At 48.4% G+C, this 11366-nt stretch overlaps 6 protein-coding genes across 6 annotated transcripts; 3 read left to right on the forward strand and 3 right to left on the reverse strand.

Annotated features, from left to right (window-relative positions):
- Positions 1–960: 960 nt before the first annotated feature.
- Positions 961–1543, forward strand: N7503_006632 (uncharacterized protein; the record flags this gene model as incomplete). Its single annotated transcript, XM_057066179.1, has 2 exons — positions 961–983; positions 1243–1543. The coding sequence occupies 2 exons, from the start codon at positions 961–963 to the stop codon at positions 1541–1543; spliced, it is 324 nt and encodes a 107-aa protein (XP_056919860.1).
- Positions 1544–2628: 1085 nt separating this feature from the next.
- On the forward strand, positions 2629–3507 carry N7503_006633 (uncharacterized protein; the record flags this gene model as incomplete). The annotated part of the gene is made up of 4 exons (XM_057066180.1): positions 2629–2842; positions 2904–3002; positions 3060–3139; positions 3205–3507. The coding sequence occupies 4 exons, from the start codon at positions 2629–2631 to the stop codon at positions 3505–3507; spliced, it is 696 nt and encodes a 231-aa protein (XP_056919861.1).
- Positions 3508–3570: 63 nt separating this feature from the next.
- N7503_006634 (oxidase ustYa family protein) lies at positions 3571–4483 on the reverse strand (the record flags this gene model as incomplete). The annotated part of the gene is made up of 4 exons (XM_057066181.1): positions 3571–3849; positions 3906–4024; positions 4074–4205; positions 4258–4483. 4 exons carry the CDS (start codon positions 4481–4483, stop codon positions 3571–3573), a joined length of 756 nt encoding a protein of 251 aa, XP_056919862.1.
- A 1854-nt stretch (positions 4484–6337) lies between these two features.
- Positions 6338–7549, reverse strand: N7503_006635 (cobalamin-independent methionine synthase II family protein; the record flags this gene model as incomplete). Its single annotated transcript, XM_057066182.1, has 1 exon — positions 6338–7549. The coding sequence occupies one exon, from the start codon at positions 7547–7549 to the stop codon at positions 6338–6340; it is 1212 nt and encodes a 403-aa protein (XP_056919863.1).
- A 464-nt stretch (positions 7550–8013) lies between these two features.
- Positions 8014–9429, reverse strand: N7503_006636 (methionine aminopeptidase MAP1). The gene is made up of 3 exons (XM_057066183.1): positions 9200–9429; positions 8723–9121; positions 8014–8666 (listed from the first exon to the last, which is right to left on the reverse strand). Exons 1-3 carry the CDS (start codon positions 9332–9334, stop codon positions 8028–8030), a joined length of 1173 nt encoding a protein of 390 aa, XP_056919864.1. The 5' UTR covers positions 9335–9429; the 3' UTR covers positions 8014–8027.
- Positions 9430–10052: 623 nt separating this feature from the next.
- Positions 10053–11341, forward strand: N7503_006637 (uncharacterized protein; the record flags this gene model as incomplete). The annotated part of the gene is made up of 3 exons (XM_057066184.1): positions 10053–10612; positions 10680–11245; positions 11304–11341. The coding sequence occupies 3 exons, from the start codon at positions 10053–10055 to the stop codon at positions 11339–11341; spliced, it is 1164 nt and encodes a 387-aa protein (XP_056919865.1).
- Positions 11342–11366: the final 25 nt, after the last annotated feature.

Below are 11366 nucleotides of genomic sequence, written 5' to 3' on the forward strand. Positions count from 1 at the left end.
GACTTCAGGATGGTGCCAATAACGGGAACTGCCAACATCTTGATGAAAGGAGCAGTAAAGCCACAGTCCAAAGAATTCATATAAAGGTAGCCACTTAAATGAGCAAGGTGGACATCAAAGATAGACGATGAATACGAGGAACTTCATGTAAAGGATGCGATTAGAAAGGATGGAAGTAGAAGCAGCATCCAATAGAGCTGTCGATATTGCAGAGGACAAAGTAGCGGTGATGACGTGGTAGCCGTCGGGTCGGTATATGTAGATTCTTGTTTAAACGGCCGCTAGGACCTAAGAAGCACGGGATCATCGATGTGATTTCATATAGGCACGTGGCATTATTAAATGGGAATTCTGTTTTTAAAAAGAAAATAAAGAATAAATAACTGTGAAAGTATGATGGATTGTGTGAAGAACTCTAAATTCATCTATGTTTTTGCCTTGTAGATCTACAATCACTGCACACTCTTTCAATTCTCCTTGGTTTCAGAAGTCAAATGGCAACACAGTACTAGGTAGCAGGTCAGGTCCTAACCTTGGCACACTAAAAGCCACACAGCGCTATGAGTAAAATAAATGAATGAAATTCCCCAATTTGGGGATCCTGGTTTCTAGCGCTCGTTTTGGCCTCCAAAACAAATAGAACCCTCGTAACTAATGTCTCGGGCCATAATAACAATACAGTAAGTCATGAATACATGGTGCCATTCCAAGGTTATGCACGTCGCCCCATCCATGCTCCCGGTATTCTGGTTCTCCATTTCTCCTCAGCTGCGCGAGCGTCGAATAGGCGTCTGTCTTGATACTCCATTCTTTAGCATGGCAATGACCGGGATGTCTTTGCCTCCTGATTGGTTTTGTCCCCGCGCAGAAGAACATTCCACCCGGTGTTTTGGTAAAAGTGGATCCGAGATCCTTGTGAAATATGTCCGGATCTCCATCTGCGCGTCTTTTACCCCTCCAATGTTGCGCCCCGCTATGCTCTCGTATGCACCTTAATGCGTTGCAGTGGCAAACTTATTAATCGGCCACCGTTTACATGAATGTTTACATGGTGAGACTAGTGTTTCCAAGGACCCAAAAAAAAAATTATTATAGCGGGACATAACATTTTACAGTGAACAGATATATTCATAATGGCGCTTTATAGACCCAGAAAGACTAGAGCCATATAGTATAGACAACTTGCTTAAGCCTGCTGAAGCAGTCGTAACCCTTGGAAAAATCTGGCTCTTCCGCCTAAAGGGACTGTCTATTCGGACCAGCTATTGCGGACCATATCATCGGCATCAGCGCGCTTTTCAGACCAGCTATTGCGGACCATGTCGTCGGCATCGGCGCGCTTTTCAGACCAGCTATTGCGGACCATGTCGTCGGCATCAGCGCGCTTTTCGGACCAGCTATTGCGGACCATGTCGTCGGCATCAGCGCGCTTTTCAGACCAGCTATTACGGACCATGTCGTCGGCGTCGGCGCGCTTTTCAGACCAGCTATTACGGACCAGGTCATCGGCATCCGTTGTCGCTTGACAGAAGTTAGTCAATGACGCTTTTCTGGAATGGGGGAAGAGAATTACGAGCAGGGAGGGCTGCGGTTGTGCTTAAAAGCAGCATGAAAATTGAAGTGTAAGTGAAAGCCCGCATTTTGTTGGCTTGGTGGCTCTTGTCGAATGCCCAAGTGTTGCTGGGGGGATTGGGTGAAGTATCGTGAACCTGGGAAGGCGTGGATTCAGTAACCGGGACATACCTGGAACTTATATATGCATGCTTGGCATACAAACCTTGGAAGGCCTTCGGTAGGGGTACGTGGATGATGTCGCCTCCATTGCCGACGGGTTCAAGAGCTCTTACTACCCTTCAATTGGGCAAGGGCCTTGAGGACAGACCATCACACAGCAGACGATAATATACAGTATTCAAGAACTCTAAAACAAATGTGACAATGATGAGATAGTAATAGTCTAATCCAATCATTTCCTGCTTTGTGTCAAAACGACCCACTCACCCAAGCACAGACTCGCACGAACGTCCTGTTGTTCAGGCCGCTTTTGATGCGAAGAGATAGTATAAATTTATACCATTTCATCTGGAGACCAAATAATACTGTGAACTTTAGTCTGATGGCTCAGAACCTTGCCACATCTGATATAGGATTACTCTGCCAGTATCCTTTTCCCCTCCCGTTCCTGGCGGCCACGCGATGAGAAAAGAGTGCAGGATTCATAGATTCAACATAGTGCTGAGTGAAGAGCACCGAGACTATGGTAACCAAACAGATTGCAGAGCGCCAAAGAGGGGACGATGATCTGTGTGAGGTTGGGACTCTTGGGTCTCTGCACTTCGAAATTAGCTTGCATACGTGGCAACGCAACACCGCCACTGAAGGCTAAGGACGTAGCACAACCTTCCAAGGTCGGACACCATACGTAATGTGCATTGGCAAATACATCTGGGCATCGATGCATGCAAGGGTCTGGGACCTCAGGTGGCTGTAGTAATCCGAATTACCATTACATGCTCACGCTAGTATTGATACCAAATTCAATACCTGATGGTTTCCCATCGGTGTGTGTGCTTGCACTCTTCTTCGTTAAGAGACCAAGAGAGTAAATACTAATAGAAAGGATTTATGATGGCGCCTTCATCCTCTCAAAAGGAGGTAAATTATCAACCGCTTGCGTCAGATGAACCTGAGGCTTTGACGTCAAGCCTTGCAAAACCACCTTCCCTGAGCAGCAGAGCAGCGGTGACGATTGTGCCAGTCGTTGTGACTTTTACCATCGCACTCATTCTAGGCTGGCTCACTGGTCAGCATTTTTCAGACAGAAAGTGGGATGGTCTCATATGTAAGGACTATCTCTTCGACGTCTCATCGATAGTAGGGGTCGTTGTGCTAAAGCTTGATAGCACCACCGGGGAATGTCGAGGTTGTTTTTGAACACGACCTCCTCTTCTCAGAGAGACCAACACCTGAGTCGGAGGCCGCATGGAACTCTTTAATCCCAGGTAAATTAAAAATACATTCTTCAATATGCCTCTACTTATCGTCATTTTTTACTCAAGTTGGCCGAGGATTTGTTCATCATCCTGAAATTGCTCCTTTCATCTCAAACCTGGCTGTTTTTCACCAGCTACATTGCTTGGTAAGTAGCTTGAAACTTGTAGGCAGCACGAGCTTTACTAACGGCAGGGATTATCGCCCTAATAGCATGCGATTGTGGTGTCTTATTATACGGCCATTGAAGATGCTGATGTCGCGAGAGGAGGACAGCGCCCGGATGAGTTCCTTGAGGAGACGGGAACCAGAATGGCACAGTCGCATGTTCGTCATTGCTTCGATTACATCCGACAGACTTTGATGTGCGGTGCAGATACGAATCTAGAGGTTCTGGACTACGAAACTCGTGCCACAAGCGGCTGGGGACAGAAGCGACAATGTCGATCTTATCATGAGGTGTATGAGTGGGCTGAGAAATGGGCCAACTCGACAGATACGGGTATTCTCAGTTGAATTATAGAGGTAGCGAAATGCAGCTCACATTGGAAGATAGCCTTGTATCCCAAGCGTATAATCTCAATGCTCTAACATGTCATAATTGCTCATATCAACCATTCGCGATCTGGCCCATTCATCCAAGGCCGCCCAATTAACGCACTCGTGGTCACTATAGACGCGTGAAAACGGCAGACCGTCCTCCCAGCGAAAGGTAGAAAGAGTAGTGTCACCTCGACACATGGCCGATTCGCGCCAGTACTCAAGACAATGATCCACGTGAATCTGCTCGCGATTCCATTCATCCTCTGTCATGTTAGGGTAGTACCGGTCTAGGTGGAAATGGCGACGCATCCGTTTCTGAAGCCTGGATATCAGTAGACCGTTTGCCTTGTACTGTCCATTGGGGTACGCACAATGCAATGAAGCTCATGGTATACAGCCAATTCCGCGATATAACCGGATCCGTCCTTGAACGCAATACTCGGGTCAGGGAGGTGCGCTAACTCTTCGCCGGATATTTTTATCGTCATCGCTGGTTATAAAATTAGCTCTACCGTATTTATGGATGAATCAAATCTCACGTTCTATCAAACGATTCCATGCTGCGTCAAATTCGGGACTAGGGTCCAGGCGAGGATCGTTACTGAAAACATTATGCTGGATGTCCCGGTAGAGCCGAGATGGCTCATAGGAGATGACGTGTTTAGCGGGAGCTGTGAGTTGAGTCAGCTCAAGTGCAAGCCTTTGCTTGAAGGAAAGACATACAATATGACACCTTTGGTCTCACGCAAATCTCTTCTAGCTGTGTAGCCCGCCACCACAGACCGAGAAAAACAATGTTAGATACGATCAAGAAGGCGAAAGCCGCATACTGCAGGTAAATAAACCGGGCATTCTGTTTTCTAATTCCGTACAACTGCTCATTAGACGATAGCGACTCATCGAAGTCGGAAGTAGCCACACGTGTGTATCTTTTGTTTTTGCTGTTCATGCTGTTGGCTTCTGCTGTACGCCTCATGAGACTTAGGCAGGAAGAGTAGATAACCATGGAAGGGATTCACTTACTACCGAGGCAGAATGCCAGAAAAACATTCCACTACCCCACCATAATAGCCAGACCGCTAGATTTCCAGAGATTATTACTGATACCTAACTTCCAAGACATTATATTTACGACTAGACCGTTAGGGCTGTACTGGAACGGAACTGTATTGTAATATGGAAATACGCTGGTTTGATAATTTCCAAAGGCCGAGTTCCCCACGTTCGCGTGGGGCAATATAATTCATCAGTTCTCGGCAAGAGAATAGAAATTCTCCTACACCAGGGGTCCAGTACAGCAGGCATCATTACGCACTAATCACACACCAACTAAAACATCAGGCCACCCTCCAATGAAACAGAGTATAAGCTTCCCCCATATCTGTCATGTACACAATGTTGTTGACAATATCCAACTTTAAACCAATCGGTTCATGAGAATGCTGGGCCAGAGTCACCTTTTGCATGTCAATGCTCTCTCCGCCCACATAGGCCTGGTATAACGCACATCCCATCAGATGCTCTCCGCGGTCGGTCCAATGAGATGTTTGTGTCCGGCTATTGATGTTCGATATCAATAGGCTCAAGCAAGTTATCAAATCCGAGTCGAAGATCGGATCGATTCTCCATAGTCTCTCCAAAGAGGGGTATTGAGGCTGGTGCAAAACACGCGACACCGGCCGCCCTTGCTGGGACCTTTCTGCATCCAGTACATCAACCCACACTCAGCATCAATAGCGATCCCAACACTCCAAAGCCTCATTGGTTCTAACAACGTGGTCTCTGGGTTTACGATCTGCTGTGTTGCATATCTCCCATAGTCACAGCGATGCACACTAATTCCCTCTAGCTCGCAGAGAAAGATTTGATGTCGAGAATCTATCACCGCAATCTGTTTGGAGTATGCACTTTGCTGGTTGGAAAAAGATTCCGAATTTTGCTGCCATCCATATCCGCGAGCTATCGCAAGCCGTATTGCGCCCCATGTTTGTCCAAAACAGTCCCTGTTATGGAAGAGTAACATACATCTCCAGGAGGCTCGACTTTAACGATTAGCTATTGGATACCAAGATACAAAGGGCTGGCGCTCTCGTATCAATTCGCGAAGTGTCTGGATATTGAGTTCCAGATTCTCAGGAACCCCTTCAATCGCCAACCAGGCATTGGACACAGCGGGTTCCAGTTCTTGGATTTCTTGTGATTACCACATGGGGCATGGGTGTAAGATTCGATGTTGACTTTCGTGGTAGACGACTAAGTCGCCTTTTCCCCCGCACAGCCGGCGGTACCAGTAATGTGCAGTGTTTGTTTGCAAACTCGCGGCATCATAAACTAATCCTCTTGATGTGCATCAACATAGACAACTGCAGCTTGTGATACGTCAGGGAGAGTACTTGTTGGATATGTAGACATGAAGTAAAGGGAGGAGGAACAGGAACCCTCGAACTTTGTTTTTGACATAAGATGGGGCAAGCAATGAAGCTGGCATATCCAATGTATTATAGTCTTCAGAATAATCGGACACTTCCAGGCCTTGACACCAGAAGCTGTCCAAATGTTCTCAGACTTTCATGGATTAGTAATGGGTCTCAAGGGTCGTTGAAAGTTCAACTTCATTGAGGTATATGCCAATTAAATTGGGCTAAGGGGTACTTCTGTTGAATTATGTACATGTCTGATCTCATCTCTCTAATCATCGTTCACGTCGTCTCATCGTCGCTTTCCTGTCATGTTGAAATAATTTTTGCAGGAACTAACACCTAGGCCACCACGGCTGCAGATCAAGTCACCGTCGCTTGATCGCTTATGGCTCGCCCCAGATCTCATCCGCAACCTGGCGGACCAGGCTCAGCTTGTTCTTCTGATCCTCAAATGACAGAGGATATCCACTCTCGTGAGTGCTGAAGCCACACTGAGGGCTGACACAGACTCGCTTGAGTGCTTCCTCGCGGGTTTCACCACTACCAGCTGCCACAAATTCAGCAGCCTTGTAGATACGTTCCTTGACGGCGTCCTTGTCCTCCAGCTCACGGAGCTTAGTGCTAATCACACCAACAACGACATTCTTGTTCTTGGGGAGGAACTTGAGAGGCTCGAAGCCACCGGCCCGCTCAGTGTCGTACTCGAGGTAGAAAGTGTTAACATTGAGGTTCTCAAACAGCTTCTTGGCAATGATATCATAAGAACCCTCGGCGAAGTGGCGTCCACCGATGAAGTTTCCGCGGCACAGGTGAATACCTGTGTGCATATCCGCAGGAACCTTGCTAATGCAGTCGTTGTAGAGTTGGATATAAGCGTCGAGCAAGTCATCGACAGTGCCAATGTTATCCTTGTCCTCTTCCCATCCCTTACGGAAAGAGGTGGAGCAGAAGTAAGCCATGTTCGGATCATCGAACTGCACGTTGCGCAGACCAGCCTTGTACAGCGCGTCCAGCTCGGCCTGGTAGACCTGGGCTACACCCTTGAAGTATTCGCTATCGTTGGCATAGGCTTCCGGTGTGTAGGCCTTGCCTTGCTTGTAGCGCATGTGAAACCATGAAGGCGTGATAATTGTGATCTTCCCTGTGGGGCCAGGAAGAGACTCCTGTAGAAGCTTCAACTCATGCAGGTTGGAGACGGACCTATCCGGGCTCCAGTAAAGCTTGGAACCGGCGATGACCGAGTCACCGGGCATGACCTTGCGATCTTTTTCGATCAGACTGACGACATCAGGGTGATAGAGACGGAACATCGAGGCATCAGCATCCTGCAAGCGAATGGTTCCTCCAAACTCATCAAAAGTGAGTCCCCAAAACCTAGTGCGGTTGAATTCACCGGATGTAACTGCTTTGTAGCCGAGATCAGTCTGCATCTTCACCACATCGGCGATAGCCTTGCGCTCGACAGCAGGCAGACCGGCCTCCTCCTCGGATGCACCATCGCGAATCTTGGCCCGCGCCTCAAGGAGAATCTCCGGGCGGAGCAAAGATCCCATATGCTCTGCACGGAATGGAGGGGCGCTGTGGAGTTGAGCCATGATGGAAATGTTGGTTGGTAAGATGTGGAGCTCCCTGATCACAGTCACAGAGAATTGGATGAGAAAATTATCAAAAAATGGCGAGAAGGGGGAAAGAGCTAAGCCAATGTGAATGTGGTGCTTTATGTGGGGCTGTTCGCGGGGCTGTTCTCGCGGGACCACTTTCTTCAGAAATCGAATGACTGAATAGTGAACCAGAGCATCGTGAACGTACCAGAATTAATACATTGCGGTTCCTTCAATTAGACACCAGTAAGATTCTCACGCCTCCCAAGGTCTGCAGGGCGTTTGAGGTTTGAATGACGCCCATGAAGGTTAAAGTTGGGGTTATGTTGTGTATGTGGGGCCAGATGTGCAAATCATCTACAAAACATAGGGCGAAGAATCCAAATTGGCGTAGAAAGGGTCATGTATTTAGCTCGGTATATGAGCAAGGATGCAAATACCCACCAAATCTAATATGTTCTCCATCCTATTTTTACACGGGCATGGGAATGGGCCCACCCGGGGAGTCGGGAAGTCGGGCTGTGAGAACCTCCACACCATCTTCCGTCACTAGCAGAGTGTGCTCGAATTGGGCCGATAAAGTTCCGTCAGCAGTGGTGCTGGTCCAGTCATCGGGCCATGTACGATCCCGATGTGTGCCAATGTTGATCATGGGTTCGATTGTGAAGCACATGCCAGGCTTGGCGGTGCCGACAGCCTTATTCTTGCCGTAGTGAGGCACGTTAGGCGCGCAGTGGAACAGCTGGTTGATACCATGACCACAGTAGGTCTTCACAACACTGCAGTTCCGGGACTTGGCATGTTTCTCGATCACGTTTCCGGGGTCCCGGAACAGCATGCCAGGCTTGACCAAGTCGATAGACTTATCCAGACATTCGCGGGAAGTCTCCACCACTCGGACCGCGTCAGAGTTGGCGCGGGCCTTATCTCCAACGTAGTAGGTCTCATTGATATCGCCGTGGAATCCCTTATGGTACAGGGTGACGTCAATGTTGACGATGTCTCCATCCTCTAACGGCCGTTGGTCGGGAATACCGTGACAGATGGTCTCGTTGACTGAGGTACAAACAGACTTCGGGAAGTGCATGTAATTGAGCGGCGATGGGTAAGACTATGTCATGTTAGTGCCCGTGATTTTATGCTACTCTGATTGGATAATAATCTCACCTCGCGCTCGAGACAAGCCTTGTGAACCACCTCATCAATATAGTCAGTTGTCACGCCGGGCTTCAATGCGCGGGCCGCAATATCCAAGACCTCGCGGGCCAAGCGGCAAACTTTGCGCATTCCCTCCTGCTCTTCCTTGTTCAAGATCTTGATGCTGTGCTGGCCGAACAGCTTCTGTTCGGATCGAGGAATGCCATCTCGCGCATAATCGGGGTACGGGATGGACTTGGGCACGGTCCGGGTGGCCGAAAGAGGGTAGAGGGGGCGCAGAGGACCGGCAAAGTTGAACGTGGGAAATGGGTTGAAGTGGCCGGTAGCTGGGTCAGGTTCAGAAACTACCTTCGGAGGGAATAGGTTGGTGAGGAAATTACTCTTCTTATGGATAGTCTTGTGTTCGGTCTAGTGGAAGTAAATGTCAGCATGGAAAGATCCCTTGGACACCAAGCGCCCCATTTATCAGACTCCAGGAGTGCTTACCCAGCTCCGCTTGAAACAGTCTTGCGCGCAGAAGAAACTGTCGGTACCCATCTTTAGGCAGGTGGGACATTGTAAGGTGCCTGCGTTGTTGGCGCAGTCCACTCCGCTGCATTTCCGAGGGGCGACGGCGGCCATTGTGTACACCAAAATATAACAAGGAAGAAAGCAAAGGAAATCACAAAGAATTTGGACGATCAAGTTACGAAATCCAGAAATCGCAGAAATTCGACCCTCCCGCGATGATTTGGAGGAAACGCTAGTCCTGATTGGCGATAGTGTGGTTCCTGCTGCCTTATTGCCTTACCCGATCCATGATCTTCCAAGTTGCTTATCTCATCATCTATCAGAAACAACTATCTGTAGAATCATGCCATACCTAATGTAGAAACGTGTAGAATGAAAGAAGTGCAAATCCTTGGATGTCAGAAAATGAAAACTTTCGGAGATAGACTTTAATCTAGAGCCTCTTGTTTAGATTTTACTGCATAAGGGATTAGGGATACGGAGAATATATATGAAATATTATTAAGCTCTACATATTCATTTATAACTTCCACACCGAGAGACTGGTAGAGAAATCTAGTATCTGGAGACCACTATACGAGCTATCTATCAATCACTCAATTCAAGCTCCCAAGCTCTCAGTGACTACGAGGAGCATAATTTCAGATGTTCGTCATCCATGTTTGATCCGTTTGCATTGGGCGCGGTTAGCCGCGGCGCTGTTCCCCGCAAACTGCAGGTGTAAAGAAGACAAGGAGTCCATTTTTTCCCTATAATATGGCCAGGAAGTTCCAAGGCCCCTTTTAATCCCTTTTATCAATCTGGTTGTCTTTTTAGCTTCCTATCAGATATGGTGCCGTTAAGATCTTCGCGGGCCCTGACCTCGCGAGTGCTCCGCCGTTACTATTCAGGTGCCCCGTCGCCCTTAGCCAAGCTTAACTTGCCAATCGACTACAAGTCCACTTCACTCCTTCACCATACCCCCTCTTCACTTTCTGGGGTCGCCGACTTTCCCGCTGCCGCTACCAGCAAACGCCTAAATCTGTTTCAGGCCATTAACTCTGCGCTACGGACCGCGCTATCAACTTCAGACAAGGTCCTACTCTTCGGCGAGGATGTCGCATTCGGGGGTGTTTTCCGTTGCTCAATGGACCTACAGACAGATTTTGGCTCAGATCGTGTGTTCAATACCCCCTTGACCGAACAAGGTATTGCGGGGTTCGCTATCGGTGCTGCGGCCGAGGGAATGAAACCCGTGGCAGAGATCCAATTCGCTGATTATGTATTTCCTGCATTCGATCAAATTGTCAATGAAGCCGCCAAGTTTCGATACAGAGAAGGAGGGACAGGGATCAATGTGGGGGGCTTGGTGATTCGAATGCCATGTGGTGCTGTCGGACATGGTGCATTGTACGTTTGGCCGATCGAAGCGCTCTCTGACTGGGGAAATCAATTGCTGACATTCTCGGTATCAAAGGTACCACACGCAATCTCCCGAGTCCCTCTTTGCGCACATTCCGGGCGTACGTGTCGTAGTGCCCCGGTCACCTTCACAAGCCAAAGGACTGCTATTATCGTCCATCTTCGAGCACAACGACCCCGTGATCTTTATGGAACCAAAGATTTTGTACCGAGCAGCAGTGGAGCATGTGCCCAATGAGTACTACACCATTCCATTGAGCAAGGCCGAAGTGATCAAACCTGGCAAAGACCTCACAATCATTTCCTACGGTCAACCATTATATCTGTGCTCAGCCGCCATATCTGCGCTTGAGAAAAGCATGCCGGGTGTCAAGGTAGAGCTGATTGACCTGCGCACCATTTATCCATGGGATCGTCAAACTGTTCTAGAGAGCGTACGTAAGACAGGAAGAGCCATTGTGGTACACGAGAGCATGATCAACTATGGTGTTGGTGCCGAGGTAGCAGCCACAATACAAGAGGGTGCATTCCTTCGATTGGAGGCCCCTGTCAAGCGGGTGGCTGGTTGGAGCACTCATACGGGGCTGGCTTATGAACAGTTCATCCTACCAGATGTTGCAAGTGAGTTGGTTTGTTGTCCCCGAGGAAATCCTATCTAACAGCCGTGCTTTTACAACAGGAATTTACGATGCGATGAAAGAGACCCTGGAATACTAGTCTCAAAGAATTTTGAATCCATGTT

The sequence above is a fragment of the Penicillium pulvis genome (genome assembly GCF_028828015.1).
Source record: "Penicillium pulvis strain IBT 33274 chromosome Unknown contig_5_segment0_segment0, whole genome shotgun sequence".
Lineage (NCBI taxonomy): Eukaryota > Fungi > Ascomycota > Eurotiomycetes > Eurotiales > Aspergillaceae > Penicillium > Penicillium pulvis.